This window comes from Podarcis liolepis, assembly GCF_965112155.1.
Source record: "Podarcis liolepis genome assembly, chromosome: 9".
NCBI classification, from domain to species: domain Eukaryota; kingdom Metazoa; phylum Chordata; class Lepidosauria; order Squamata; family Lacertidae; genus Podarcis; species Podarcis liolepis.
Window position 1 is genome coordinate 66,679,838 of NC_139564.1, and position 15,999 is coordinate 66,695,836.

At 46.2% G+C, this 15,999-nt stretch overlaps 1 protein-coding gene across 2 annotated transcripts in view; it reads right to left on the minus strand.

The window, feature by feature from the left end:
* Nucleotides 1-15,999, minus strand: part of TBC1D19 (TBC1 domain family member 19) — a 73,029-nt gene that overhangs the window by 56,071 nt on the left and 959 nt on the right. For both annotated transcript variants that reach the window (XR_014515836.1, XM_083460030.1), the window contains exons 2-7: nucleotides 9,697-9,769; nucleotides 8,094-8,139; nucleotides 6,708-6,783; nucleotides 4,951-5,025; nucleotides 4,711-4,774; nucleotides 1,871-1,917 (exon numbers count right to left, since the gene is read on the minus strand). Coding sequence is in view for 1 of the 2 variants with exons in the window: in XM_083460030.1 (XP_083316156.1) it covers nucleotides 1,871-1,917; nucleotides 4,711-4,774; nucleotides 4,951-5,025; nucleotides 6,708-6,783; nucleotides 8,094-8,139; nucleotides 9,697-9,769 (381 nt within the window). In the remaining variant the exon portion in view is untranslated. The remainder of the gene's footprint in view (nucleotides 1-1,870; nucleotides 1,918-4,710; nucleotides 4,775-4,950; nucleotides 5,026-6,707; nucleotides 6,784-8,093; nucleotides 8,140-9,696; nucleotides 9,770-15,999) is intronic.

Consider the following 15,999-nt stretch of genomic DNA (forward strand, 5'->3'; position numbering starts at 1 on the left):
CTTGGAAATTTTAAGAGCTAACCATTAATAAGATTCGTGATGACAGGGAAGCTTTCGTGAAAAGCATTTCCACTAATCACCACTATTGATCTTCTCCCTGCAGTGTGTAGCTACAATGTAAAGATAAAGGTAAAGGGACCCCTAACAATTAGGTCCAGTCGTGACCGACTCTGGGGTTGCGGCGCTCATCTCGCTTTATTGGCCGAAGGAGCCGGCGTACAGCTTCCAGGTCATGTGGCCAGCATGACTAAGCCACTTCTGGCGGACCAGAGCAGCGCATGGAAATGCCGTTTACCTTCCCGCCAGAGTGGTACCTATTTATCTACTTGCACTTTGATGTGCTTTTGAACTGCTAGGTTGGCAGGAGCAGGGACCGAACAATGGGAGCTCACCCCGTCGCGGGGATTCAAACTGCTAACCTTCTGATCGGCAAGTCCTAGGCTCAGTGGTTTAACCCACAGCGCCACCCGCATCCCAGCTACAATGTACAACAATGCAATATATGCAGTGTTATGGTGGAATCCAGAAAGCTTGGCCACTGCTATGCATGAGTCGAATGTTGTTTGGGAATTTGCCTTGGCAATATGAATGGGGTTTAATGAACAGAGAAAGTGTGAAACTACTGACCTAGGATACAGTGAAGTAACGCAAGTGAGAACAGAGATACAAGACGCAATGGGTGGGATCCGGTGGTGACTGTCCTCAGAAAGGAATCTATTGGCCATACAGGGGAGAAATTGCCCATACAGTGGTACCTCGGGTTAAGAACTTAATTCGTTCTGGAGATGCATTTTTAACCTGAAACTGTTCTTAACCTGAGGTACCACTTTAGCTAATGGGGCCTCCCGCTGCTGCTGCTGCGCCGCCATTGCGCGATTTCTGTTCTCATCCTGAAGCAAAGTTTTTAACCTGAGGTACTATGTCTGGGTTAGCGGAGTCTGTAACCCGAAGCGTCTGTAACCTGAAGCATCTGTAACCCGAGGTACCACTGTATTCCATCTCAATCTGCTTCAGGGGTTTGGGGAAGATTTGGGGGATGTTGCAGAGGGGGTTAAGGGCAGTGGAGGGGCAAGGAGGATCATAAAAAATGGCCTCTGTCCCTGTTCTGCGGCCAACTTTCCCATCTGATGAAATGCAGTCCTTATATTGACAGACTACTGTGCAACAGACTCTTGAATTGGGATTCTTACAGCTGAGCAGAATTTGAATGCCGACACACAAGCTGACTGAATTGCTAATTGTTTCATTTCTTTCGTCTGTGCCCAAATTACGAGTTAAAGCTTACTGGGTGGAATTCAACTTTGCACTAATTTTGACTGTTCCAGCAGTGAAAGCATTTCTGCTTGCTAGAGGAAACAATCTCCCCCCCCCCCCACCCACTGTTATGAGGGTTTCCCTGGCCCATCCAGAGCATATTTGGCTGAGCTGTTTTTTTGCAGGGCGGGGGAGGAGAAGGGGAGGAATAAGCCCACTGAACTAATAGGAAGTCTTGCACTGTCTTCCGTTTGCATGCCAGGTTAGCTGAATCCGGCCCAGTTTATGGAATTTATGGCAAAAATGCTCAAGGAGGTTATGAAACAGGGCTGCTGAAGGAAGTAACCTGGCAAGAATGCTGAGGCCAGTCAGAGAGGAAATTCAGCCCCCAAGCCTGTGTTTCCCTAAACCTGCCATAGAGGAACACGACAAACCTTTTTGGCTTTTAGCTATTTCCCTGTCCTTGTTTCCCCATTTTACTTCCATAACCATGCCTGTAGTTTAAGCCGTCGCTTTGAACTGGCAAAGTCTATATGAACTTCATAACTCCAATAAGACCCTTCATATTTTATTGTATAAATACATAATTGAAGATCTAACTTTATTTTTTTATTACCTCAAGAAAATCTTTAGGTGCGTAAACGGGCCTGAAGAGACTTAGATCTGAAATTAATAAGATACATAAAGTTATTTGATTAAAAAGAATTGTCTTTGTGGGGAAAAATATCGGGAGTGGTCCACAACTTTCATCAGATTCTCAAAGGGGTCCATGATCCAAAAACGGTTATGAACCACTGATGGATAAATTCGCCTAATACTAATTATAGCAATATGTGTTCATATCAACATAAATTTTGAATATACATTCAAAGCAAATTCTGATGCATGCAATCTTATCACAAAGTATCAGCTGAAGTGCAAAGACTATTGTTGAAAGCTAACATAAAGGCCAGTAGTTATTCACATCTATATGAGATATTGCCACTTCCTTCCAGAATTCTGCCAGTACCTAGGAGACACTAAGCAGTCTGCAATCTCAACCTTAGGGTACAAAACTAAATGCAGATATCATGGATTTAACTACAGCTTAATCACCACCCTGTTGTAGAGAATCTAGTCTAATGAAGTGTTCTGAAAAACTCAAAAGCTTACTCACTGTTTTATGATGTTTTGGTAATGCTCAATGGTGAACTTTGGAATCCCTAATAAATTTCATCTCACCAAGAAAGTATAAAACGGCCTTGGCCCAGTATACCTGAAGGAGAGTCTCCACCCCCATCATTCAGCCTGGACACTGAGGTCAAGCTCCAAGGGCCTTCTGGTGGTTCCACTGAGAGAAGTGAGGTTACAGGGAACCAGGCAGAGGGCCTTCTTGGTAGTGGTGCCCGCCCTGTGGAATGCCCTCCCCTCAGATGTCAAGGAAATAAACAACTATCTGACTTTTAGAAGACCTCTGAAGGCAGCCCTGTTTAGGGAAGTTTGTAATGTTTGATGTTTTATTGTTTTTAATATTTTGTTGGGAGCCGCCCAGAGTGGCTGGGTAAACCCAGCCAGATGGGCAGGATATAAATAATAAATTATTATTATAATAATAGTAAGACCCAGACGCTTTTGAAATTAAGCTGAAAGCCACATGTGGCTGTAGGGCTGCCAATCTGGACCTTCAGCAGACTGCATTTCAGTCTGAGTTTGAGATTTGAAGCAACTTTCTCACCCTTGTAGGGTAACCTGCACACAAAGATGGAAAACGGAAGTGCAACGCCATTAGCTGAGCTGGACCTCTCAGCAGCTTTAGATGCCATGGTATCCTTCTGGGCTATCTCTTGGGAGTGGATCAGGAGGCAATGCGCTTCAGTGGCCCCGAGCGCTTTTGTAATATTTTTATTATAAAATTTGTTAGGCTTACACGTGCACATTTACACTACACTGCTGAAGTACAAAGTAATGAATGATATCAATGAGATGTATTAATTTGTGTCCCTTCACTGTCAGGAGGCAGAGGAACCAACCCCCACGGCAGGTTGCCAGGAACGGACAATACAAGGGAAAGTCCTTACCATCCGCTTTTATTCAATATTCACAGAGAGAAGCTTGGGAATGCATCCTTTTGGAATAGTGGCGTTGTCCCAAGTGAATCTCCACCCTTTCTGTCTCTCACTTCCTCATGCGTCATCACTATGGGTGCTGAAAAGTGGCCTCTGCCTTTGAGCTCTTTGCTCTCCTACTTTCAAGGCCCGCCGGGTTCTGGGAAGGGGGGTCTGGAACGCTTTCTAAACACACGGAGTCTGTCAGATGTCGTCACCTGCTGCTGCTGCTGCTTCCTCCTCTCCCATCATTTCCCAGTTTTCCCCCTCATCTGCCTCTGAGCTGTGACCTCCCTCAAACCCCTGTTGTAATTCTGAACTGTCTTATTCTTCTCTGGAAGGGTCAGGCTAGAGAGGCGGTCTCCACCATTCCTCCTTTGCCCAGTCCCTGACATTCACTGACAGAAGGCTTTGTGAACTGGTGAAGGCTTCCATGAGCAGAAATGGGAAAGGTGGGGGAATTTTATACCCCCACCCCCCACCCCCCGGTAATCCTCACAGAACTCTAGCCCAATGGTTGCCATTAATTTGATTTTGAACTGATTTTAGAATCAATTGATTTTAGAATGCTGTATTACTTTACTATTTTTAGCTGCTCTGAGCCCAGAGGGGAGGGCGGGATATAAATAAAAATATTATTATTATTATTTTCACTCTTTCCCCTTCCCTCTGCACACCATCACCTACAAAGGGTTGAGGAACCTTTGGAACAGGATGGGGAGTAGCTTGGGGGATGCAGGGAGGAAAGGAGGAATTTGTGTTTCCCCTCCCTTTCTACTTACAGAAGCCTCTGTCGTCTCTGCCACTATGGAGCCAGGGCAGGTCCCTGGGTTTCTCAGAGAGCAAGATAGCAAGGGCAGATGATAACTAGAATGCAGGCGGTGGAAATCTTACAGTGAATATGACAGAGTGTGGGTGCAAGCACATAATCGCGCCTACCAGATGGCATTGGCAGCAGCAAAGAAAGCTCTTGAGCTGCACTTTCTAGGGGGGTGGTTGGTTCCAACCTTTCTTCTGAGTCAATGGAACCCTAAGGCCAACCACAATAGATTCACAGAAGGTCAATCCAGTTATGTTAGATAATTACCTTTCTACTCTGGCCTTCAGGTCTTCTTGAAATTGCTGTTAAACCAGGCACAGGGAACTTTTCTAGGAATGTTTTATCTTGTTGCTGATTTAACATTGCAATGATTTTTATATTTTAATTTCGTTATGTGATTCTGTATTTTATATTACTATTTGTGAACCACTCTGGCATTTTCTAAATTAAGAGTGTTATGCAATTGGATCAGATAAATAATAAAAAGCCTCTCTATCAGCAGTGGGGCACAACTAAATAAAGTCAAATTTGCATAAAGTAGGATTCACATACCTGGCTCATCTGTTCCCATTTCATTCCATTTACTTAGAAGTTCCTTTTGCTCATTGATTGATCTCTGTAAATCATTTTTTAAAAAAAGACTTTTACAATAAGCCAACCAAGAACAAAAAGCAAAAGTTTCTGTTAGTTAGCATTTAATAACATGGATTAAAAATCCACCCCCACCCCATTAAATTAGGACTAGCTTTGCCTAAGTGCAGCATTCACAGTAAAACTAATTAACAAAGCTACCTTTTGTGCTAATGGAATGCCGAGTTCTGTACACATACTATTGAGGCTCTTCAGAATGCGTTTTTCCCAGTTTCCCTGCAACAGATGACACAAATCAATATAACCTTTCCATCTGTCCATCTTTTTAAAATTTTTAATTGGCGTTTTGCTTTTTAGCTTAACTGTTTAATAAATTAAAAAAAACAATAACAATTTCATTTATTTGACATTTTATACAAAAAAAGTGCACTGACTTGCAGCACCATGAAATATGAAACAGTTAGAGTCAATTAACACCAAACACCAAGAAAAACGAAATATATTATATGATATATGCCGTACTTCCTCAAACAGGCAATGCACCCACTGAATAGCTGCCACCAAACTGTCTTGTAGGGGGCTGACAGCAAGTTGGCTTGGCCTAGTTACTGTTCCCAACCGCCACGGATATGGTTTACCATGCTGTTCACAAAAGCCATTGAGTAATTTGTGGAGGAGATTGGAATTTTTCTCTATATAAACATTACCTTTTTTAAAAAAGTCATGGCTTAGATCAGGGGGATTAAGAAGACTATAGCCTTGATCAGAGCAGGAGAAAGATGCTCCATCCCTCTGATCAAAGGTAAAGGTAAAGGGACCCCTGACCATTAGGTCCAGTCGTGGCCGACTCTGGGGTTGTGGCGCTCATCTTGCTTTATTGGCCGAGGGAGCCGGGGTACAGCTTCCGGGTCATGTGACCAGCATGACTATGCCGCTTCTGGCGAGCCAACGCAGCGCACGGAAACACCGTTTACCTTCCCACCTATCTATCTACTTGTACTTTGACGTGCTTTCGAACTGCTAGGTTGGCAGGAGCAGGCACCGAGCAATGGGAGCTCACCCCGTCTCGGGGATTCAAACCGCCGACCTTCTGATCGGCAGGTCCTAGGCTCTGTGGTTTAACCCACAGCGCCACCCGTGTCACATTACAGCCTTCTAAAAACTTTTTTTTAAAAAAAGGAGAAGTCACAGAACTCATGTATGCAGCTGCATGTTACATATAGTTTCAGCCCCAGAACCATCCCTTTAAAATAGAGAGGTGCAATCGTGCTAGCTTGGCAGCACAACTCTGGCACTTTCCCCTCTATAAATCCAGAACTGGAGTACTCCATATTGCAATATATTGCTTATAGGTCCCACTCTGAGGACATATAGCAGAGGTGGGCAACCGATGGCCCGCCAACTTCCATTAGGCCCAGCCAACTTGGCCAATGCTCAGTAGTGATGGAAGCTGCAATCCACAGGTTTCCCACCCCTGACATACAGAGACACTTCCATTAAAAAGGTAAAGGTAAAGGACCCCTGGAGGGTTAAGTCCAGTCAAAGGCCACTATGGGGTTGCAGTGTTCATCTTGCTTTCAAGCCAAGGGAGCTGGCGTTTGTCCACAGACAGCTTTCCGGGACATGTGGCCAGAATGACTAAACCGCTTCTGGCGCAACGGGACACCGTGGCGGAAACCAAAGCACACGGAAATTATGTTCACCTTTCCATCGCAGTAGTACCTATTTATCTACTTGCACTGGTGTGCTTTTGAACTGCTAGGTTGGCAGGAGATGGGACAAAGCAAAGGGAGCTCGCCCTGTCGTGGGGATTCAAAGCGCCGACCTTCTGATCAGCAAACCCAAGAGGCTCAGTGGTTTAGACCACAGCGCCACCCACGTCCCTATTAAAATTGTATACAAATACAGTATGTATGACAATACTTAAATACAAATAGTAAAATTAAATCACAGCAAACCTGGGCTTTCCTCATGTAAGCCAAAGATTCTTTGGTGTGTTCAGGAGGGGCTGATGGGTGGCATGGTAAAGGGAACCTTGAGGAGGAAATCAACAACAGGTTTTGTTTTTACTCCATTTATTACTTTGATTCTCTCTTCAGAGTTAATGCTAAAAGATTGAGTGCATCACCACCACAATCATTTTCAGAGACACTAATGAGATAACAAGCAATCATCCTCCATTCACGGCCACCAGCCTTGTGAAACATTACTACATCCCATTACTTTACTCTCCGTTGAACAAAATATAATAATTTACTGGAAAAACAAACCCACGATGGGCCACTCAGACACATGCACAGTCATAATACCAGATAATTTCAGCCTTTTTTGGATTGCATATCCATTAAAAAAAAACTTAAAACAGCAAAACATACTTGAAAGGGGAGGCAGGGAGTGAATTTATTTCTTACTCCATCACTAAAAGAGTCTCCTGGTACTCTGTCAGAATTATGTTCAAACGAAGCAAGTCTAATACCATGGTTCAAGTCAGGCATAGGCAAACTCGGCCCTCCAGATGTTTTGAGACTACAATTCCCATCATCCCTGACCACTGGTCCTGTTAGCTAGGGATGATGGGAGTTGAAGTCCCAAAACATCTGGAGGTCCGAGTTTTCCTATGCCTGGTTCAAGTCATGACTATTCATATATATTTCCTAACACATCAAGCCATAGTACCACGCCACTAGACATCTGAGATTGCCAGGTTGTTCGACTTGGGAAACATATCCCCCCATAGCTAAGATGTTAGGGTGGAATAGTCCTCTTCTCCCCACAACAACTGTAACATTGCTTACACCCAACTTGCGGCTAGCCCCACCCCTCCCTCCAAGCTGAAAAACTCTTCCAGCATTAAGTGAAAGATAACTCCGAAACCTCTGAGGTATCCACTCACTTAATACTGACAGCATTTCAAGCTTCAGAGTGAAGCTTGTGGTGCTATAATTGGTCTACATAAATAAAAGCTATAGAGTGAGAAAATAGGAGCCATTTAATAGGGAATAAATTGGCTAAACAAAGTCTGATTGGACACTACTATTACAGCCAGACTTCATCAAAATACACTGAATTAGAGCCCAACCTTTCATCCGCCAGCAAAACCATCTCTACTTTTATTAAGATGATTAAAACAAAAAAGCAGTATGTCTCTTTTGTGCCATTTCCCTATTCATTTCTGCAGCATTCTCTACACAAAGCAAAAATTATAATCCATTGCAGATTGAAAAAGCATCTGGTGGGGCCTTCTTTGATGTACACATTAAGTGATATTACAAATAATGCATGCAGATAGGAAGACAAGAAAGACTATGCCCCATCTCTAAAAACGCAGACAAAAACAAACTCACACACTGAGTTCACTATAAACAGCATTTTGCAGCTTCTTTTCCCATCCTGGTAAAATAAGAGGTTAGAAAATGAAAGTTAGAGGAACTCATATTATAAAAAATACCATCAAACTTCTATGTGCACTTGGGAGTAAAAACCTTTGAAGTGAAGTAAGTATACAGAGGTTCCACTACCAAAAGCACTCTAAAAGCACAAGCCCCCTGCTCATTTATTCCAAAATTGTTTAACAGTACTACCCCATAGTATTTGTTTTATAGATTGCAGACTAAAACCCCAATCCTAAACACATTTGCTCAGCAGATAAGTTCCCTTACACCCACAGAATTTACCACATTTTTCGCTCTATAAGACGCACCTTTTCCCCTTCAAAAATTAAGGGGAAATGTGTGTGCATCTTATGGAGCGAATGCAGGCTCCTTGGCTTCAGCGACAGCAACGCGAAGTCTCCGAAACACAGAGGGAGAGCTCCCCCCGCGCTCCGAAGGCTTCGCGTTGCTTTCGCTGAAGCCGCCTGAAGCCCCCGGAGATCAGCGGGAACTCTCGCTGTGCTCCAGGGGCTTCAGGCAGCTATCCACAAGCCTTCGGAGCGCAGCAGGAGTTCCCGCTGTGCTCCAAAGGCTTGCGGATAGCCGTCTGAAGCCAGAAGCCCCAGGATCGCAGCGCGAACTCCCGCTGCGCTCCGGGGGCTTCAGGCAGCTATCCGCAAGTCTTCAGAGCACAGCAGGAGTTTCCGCTGCGCTCCAAAGGCTTGCGGATAGCTGCCTGAAGCCTGGAGAGTGAGAGGTGTCGGTGCACACCAATGCCTCTTGCTCTCCAGGCTTCGCTTCGCTGGAGAGGCGCTGCACAGTTTTCCTTCTCTGCGCAGCGCCCCTTCAGCAAAGCAGGAGGAGAAATGGAAAGGGCTCCGTTTCTCCTGCCGCTTCGCTGACGGGGCACTGAGCAGAGGGGGGAGAATTTTTTTTTTCCTGTTCTCCCCCTCCTATGGTCTGGTGCATCCTACAGAGCGAAAAATACGGTACTTCTAAGTAAATGCATGGGATTCCAACTCAAGGTTGTGGCCCTAACTGCACATGACATCAGCGCATACTGTTAGCATGCAAACCATCTGCCTCAGCACAAGACTATGTGGCTAGAAGACTGTAAAAGCAAGCTGGCAGGCAGAGGAGCTCCAGAGTCGAATTAAGAGGCATGTGACTGGTTCGGTCGCACTGGGCACAGAGCCTTGAGGGGACCACAGCTATGAAGTAGACTGGAAGATGAGAGGCTGCCGCTAAAATTTGAGACCCCAAGGTCCGCCACTGGTAGCTTGGAAACTGGAAAAGAACTGGCTGTTTGTTTTTCCTTTCAGGTGTTTACTCTTGCTGTAAGTGACTAGTCAAGATCTGTGTGCCAGTAACACTGGCAAATTTATTTACAATACAGGAGTAAAGCAAGCTTCAAGTACGTGGATGCTGCCCCAATATTCAGCAGTGAGGCAGGCTAAATAATAATAATAATAATAATAATAATAATAATAATAATAATAATTTTATTATTTATACCTCGCCCGTCTGGCTGGCTTTGCTTAAAAGACTTTAAAAGGTAACAAACTAAAGAACAAACCTGATGTCTTCAGAAATTCCTTAATATCTTCCTTCAAGGATTCTAGCTTAATTTCCGGATTGTGTAGACTGAGCTAACATAAAAGATTAAAAAAAGAAGTCAGAAGCGTAAGCATTCTTTAGAAAAATTAAAATTTTAAAAGTTTAACAGAAACAGCTATAGATATATTGGGAAACAATACCCTAAATATTCTTAAGGTATAGCAAATGTTGAAACCTGCAAAATGTATTGTGCTGCATCACAACTGACTTCACAAGATGTCACAAGCCTAGGCATGAGGTTTGTAAATGTCTGTGCAGCAGAGCTAGGAGCAAGGTAAGAGTGAAGCGGGGACTTCTGAGCACCATGAATATGCACCAGCACACAGCTCATTCACATTAAATTATAGTTAAATATAATATTAAATAGTTAAATTATAATATTAAATATCAATTATGGCTTAAAATGACATGCTAACACAGCCACCATGAGCAAAGTCAAAGGAATGTTTTGACTTTGATCAATTGGAAGGTGTGAAGGAGAACCGGCAATGAAAGGCTCCTGTGAAATTATGGCCATAATTTTTTCTGTCTGTATCTTTGTGACCATTTGAAGTTAAGTGATCAAATGTCTGAAATATCTAAACAGTTTCCTTTCTAGGACTTTTCCTTCTAATTTTGCAATACACAATTTTTTACCAAACAAAATTGTTTCTAAGTAGGTAAACTACTAAAACAAAGAGCAGGACAGTACATGTTGTGAACCATCATATATTAGATATTATAAAGGACTGAATGTCCTGGACATCTGATTTGACTTGTCAATTACATTATGCATCCTAGCTGTGGAAAGAATGATGTGCCAGAAGGGAGCACTTTTCATGTTTAAGAAAAACATGATGTTGATGAAAGTTGAAGTTGATGAAATGGAAAATAGCTAAAAAAATTTTTAAAAAGCTAGCTCTCTCACTCATACATAAATCATTTTGAGTATCAGAAAAATGAAATAAATTCAAAGATTATTTGAAGTGTTTGGAGTCCTTCATGTTGCTAGCTATCAATAAGGAAACAAATATATAAAGTATTTCACATATACATTACTAATGGCCATCTCTTATACATACTTTTGAAGCACCACAAATTGGTACTCAACTTAGTGTTACTTGTTTTGTGCTGTAAACATATAGCATCTATCAGCTGGCAACTAACTAATAAAGACAACAATGTTACTTTATTTCTTAATTTATCAGGTATTATGCTTCAGGGTGTGTTATTTGCTATAAATTTCAACGTAAAGGTGTATTGTAAATATTATCATTTTCTACACTGCAGATTTCATCTGAGGAAAAGATTATTCTTCTAATAGCAGATGCTTCAGGAGACAAATGAGGGAGAGCAGGGAATGACTGTAAATAGTTACTGCTGTGGTAATGAAAAGCAATAACAGGTATTTATTGCAGATCATGTAAATAAATACCCCCTGACCTAAAATTGGTAGCAGGTAGCACTCTAAACTAAAAGAAGGAAGTAGTGGACGATAGCAAACAAAATTGCAGGGATATCAGCAAAAGGTTTACCATCTGTAAGTTACAATGTTTATGAAACATTAATAACAAGTAAACTAAGAAGAAACACATTAAAGGAAGAATTGGGTCCAGCTACTATAACTAGACAAATTCTTCAGTAAGAACAGTGTCTCCTAATTTTAACATAAGGGAAAATTATCACAAATTAATCAATGGCCTTAATTACAGGAAGACTATATAACATACATAAAACAGAATATATAACATGTATAAAACAGGTCAGAAAATGCATTGGAGGTACCATTGGCAGATGAAGGCTCATTACTCTGGGATAATCCAGTAATGTCCACCTTCTTGGAAAAAAGAAATCTGCTTGTGCAAAGGGACTTACCGTATTTTGCGCCCCATAAGACGCTCCGGCCCATAAGACGCACCTAGTTTTTTGGGGGGGAAATAAAGAAAATTTTTTTTATTTCCCCCCCAGGTGCGGGGCTGGAAGAACCAGGTCGGGGAACAGTGGGAAGGCACGCTCTGCCTCCCCGCTGTCCCCCGAGCTTGTGGGGCTGGCGATGGGGAGAAGTGCACCAGTCCCGCGACGGCAGGCAGCTCTGTGCCGCCATCCCGAGCGGGGCGGGACTTAGCGCCCCGCTCGGGATGGCGGCGTAGACCTGCCTGCGGTCCCGCGACGGCAGGCAGCTCTGTGCCGCCATCCCGAGCGGGGCGGGACTTAGCGCCCCGCTCGGGATGGCGGCGTAGACCTGCCTGCGGTCCCGCGACGGCAGGCAGATCTCTGCCGCCATCCCGAGCGGGGCGGGACTTAGCGCACCGCTCGGGATGGCGGCGTAGACCTGCCTGCAGTCCCGCGACGGCAGGCAGCTCTGTGCCGCCATCCCGAGCGGGGCGGGACCTAGCGCCCCGCTCGGGATGGCGGCGCAGAGCTGCGCTGGTCCCAGGAGCGCAGGCAGCTCTGCAGGGCCACCGGGAGCGGGGCGGAGCTTCTCCCCCGGCTCCCGGTGGCCGGGCAGAGCTGCGCTGGTCCCAGGAGCGCAGGCAGCTCTGCAGGGCCACCGGGAACGGGGCGGAGCTTCTCCCCAGGCTCCCGGTGGCCGGGCAGAGCTGCGCTGGTCCCAGGAGCGCAGGCAGCTCTGCAGGGCCACCGGGAACGGGGCGGAGCTTCTCCCCAGGCTCCCGGTGGCCGGGCAGAGCTGCGCTGGTCCCAGGAGCGCAGGCAGCTGTGCAGGGCCACCGGGAGCGGGGCGGAGCTTCTCCCCCGGCTCCCGGTGGCCGGGCAGAGCTGCGCTGGTCCCAGGAGCGCAGGCAGCTCTGCACGGCCACCGGGAGCGGGGCGGAGCTTCTCCCCCGGTTCCCGGTGGCCGGGCAGAGCTGCGCTGGTCCCAGGAGCGCAGGCAGCTGTGCACGGCCATCGGGAGCGGGGCGGAGCTTCTCCCCCGGCTCCCGGTGGCCGGGCAGAGCTGCGCTGGTCCCAGGAGCGCAGGCAGCTCTGCACGGCCACTGGGAGCGGGGCGGAGCTTCTCCCCAGGCTCCCGGTGGCCGGGCAGAGCTGCGCTGGTCCCAGGAGCGCAGGCAGCTCTGCACGGCCACCGGGAGCGGGGCGGAGCTTCTCCCCCGGCTCCCGGTGGCCGGGCAGAGCTGCGCTGGTCCCAGGAGCGCAGGCAGCTGTGCACGGCCACCGGGAGCGGGGCGGAGCTTCTCCCCCGGCTCCCGGTGGCCGGGCAGAGCTGCGCTGGTCCCAGGAGCGCAGGCAGCTCTGCAGGGCCACCGGGAGCGGGGCGGAGCTTCTCCCCCGGCTCCCGGTGGCCGGGCAGAGCTGCGCTGGTCCCAGGAGCGCAGGCAGCTCTGCAGGGCCACCGGGAACGGGGCGGAGCTTCTCCCCAGGCTCCCGGTGGCCGGGCAGAGCTGCGCTGGTCCCAGGAGCGCAGGCAGCTCTGCACGGCCACCGGGAGCGGGGCGGAGCTTCTCCCCCGGCTCCCGGTGGCCGGGGAGAGCAGCGCTGGTCCCAGGAGCGCAGGCAGCTCTGCAGGGCCACCGGGAGCGGGGCGGAGCTTCTCCCCCGGCTCCCGGTGGCCGGGCAGAGCTGCGCTGGTCCCAGGAGCGCAGGCAGCTCTGCACGGCCACCGGGAGCGGGGCGGAGCTTCTCCCCCGGTTCCCGGTGGCCGGGCAGAGCTGCGCTGGTCCCAGGAGCGCAGGCAGCTGTGCACGGCCACCGGGAGCGGGGCGGAGCTTCTCCCCCGGCTCCCGGTGGCCGGGCAGAGCTGCGCTGGTCCCAGGAGCGCAGGCAGCTCTGCACGGCCACCGGGAGCGGGGCGGAGCTTCTCCCCCCGGTTCCCGGTGGCCGGGCAGAGCTGCGCTGGTCCCAGGAGCGCAGGCAGCTGTGCACGGCCACTGGGAGCGGGGCGGAGCTTCTCCCCCGGCTCCCGGTGGCCGGGCAGAGCTGCGCTGGTCCCAGGAGCGCAGGCAGCTCTGCGCGGCCACCGGGAGCGGGGCGGACCTTCGCCCGGCTCCCGGTGGCCGGGCAGAGCTGCGCTGGTCCCGGGATTGCAGGCAGCTCTGCGCAACCCTCGGAGCCGGTCTCCCGAGGGTTGCGCAGAGCTTCCTGAAGCCTGGAGAGCGAGAGGGGTCGGTACGCACCGACCCCCCTCGCTCTCCAGGCTTCAGCGAAAGCCTGCATTCGCCCCATAAGACGCAGGCACATTTCCCCTTCATTTTTGGAGGGGAAAAAGTGCGTCTTATGGAGTGAAAAATACGGTACCGTTTCTCGTCTTCCTGCTCCAGTCCCTGTGTACGTCATGAATCTGCTTGAGGGGCCCCCAACCCTTCCCAACAGATTTTAGGGGTGCACAGGAGACTGCAGGATGGTGGAGAGTCCCACTGCGTGAGTGGGAGCCCACTCTAACTACATTAGATCTCAACCTTCGTAATTTTATTAGGTTGCTTAGATTCATCAGTGACAGTGGTGACAATGTTTCCAAACATATTCTCTCAACTTCAAAAAGTTTACCCATATTTACATGTCTCAGACTAAAGAAGAAGAAACCCTATGACTATAAAGCTGAACACAAAGGAAAAGAAAACCTGTTTTTTTCTGCTTGAGGCATCCAAGAACAAATACATATCAAGCAAAACTGACTTTTAAGGCTTCTTGTACCAAAGATATATACCACATTGGCCCGAATATAAGCCACACCATTAAAATTCAAAGGGGGGGGGGGAGAGAATACAGTGGTACCTTGGGTTAATAACTTAATTTGTTCTGGAAGTCCATTTTTAACCTGAAACTGTTCTTAACCTGAGGTACCACTTTAGCTAATGGGGCCTCCCACTGCTGCCACAGGGGAAAGGGTAAAAGAGTATTGGGAAATAATCCATAATGAATTGAAAAAAATGTTTAAAAGTACTTTTCCAAAACAAAAACCAAAAACAGAGTCCTTTCTTTTGGGGATAATTCAGATGGAAATTCCCAAGTGTCAAAAAAGACTACAGTGGTACCTCTGGTTATGTACTTAAGTAGTTCCGGAGGTCCGTTCTTAACCTGAAACTTTAGCTAATGGGGCCTCCTGCTGCCGCTGCGCCACCACTGCATGATTTCTGTTCTCATCCTGAAGCAAAGTTCTTAACCTGAGGTAGTATTTCTGGATTAGCAGAGTCTGTAACCTGAAGCATCTGTAACCTGAAGCGTATGTAACCCAAGGTACCACTGTATTTATATATGCTACTCCTGCGGCACATGTTTTGTTAGCCCAGAAATGGAAAACGAGTGAGGTCCCAACCAAAGAAGAACGGCAAATTAAACTGATGGAATACGCCCAACTTGCAGATTTAACATATAGAATAAGAGAACAAGAAGAACATACATTTAAAGAAGATTGGAAAATGTTTACGGATTATCTGGGTGAAAACTGTGTACATTAAAAACGTTGGTAGCATTAAGATAAATTGAACAGTGTCGATGTAATAGAATGCTGAATGGTATAGTTTTTGTAAAATATGCAGGAATTTATAATATGTAAAAAGAACCATGGAAAGAGAAGAATGGAAGTCATTCGTATCTTAAGGAGCTAAAATGAGTATTTTAAATTGTAAAACAGAAAATTTAATTATAAAATTATATAGATATATACAGAGGGGGGTTTTCTTGGGGGACGCAGGGGTACACATACCCCTAAACATTTTGTGAATCTAAGTTTGGCCTCATTGAGGAGCAGTATTTAAATATGAGTAGGAAAATGAGAGTACCCCTAAACGTGTGTATTTTTTAGAAAAAAGCACTGGAGATATAGATATAGATATAGTTGCAATAATGGAATACTGAATGGTATAGTTTTTGTAAAATATGCAGGGATTTACGATATGTAAAATTAAATATAAAGAAGAGACCATTACAGTTCAAGGATTATCAAACTTTTATTACTTCTCTACGTAAGGTGCGACTGATGGTACTTTCACTATGGTTTCTTTTGTCTTTTTTTACTGTGTGTTGAGCAAATAAAATAAAATGAACCATGTAAAATTAACCATATGTAAAGAAGACTGGAAAATGTTTATGGATTATTTGGGTGAAAATTGTGTACATTTAAAAATGGATATAATAATGGAATGCTGAATAGTATAGTTTTTGTAAAATATGCAGAAATTTATGATATGTAAAATGAACCATGGAAAGAGAAGAATGGAAGTCATCGATATATCATGGACGTAAAAATTAGTTTTTTAAAGTGTAAAACAGGAAATTCAATAAAAATTATATACAAAAAAAGAACAATAATTTCATTTACATACTG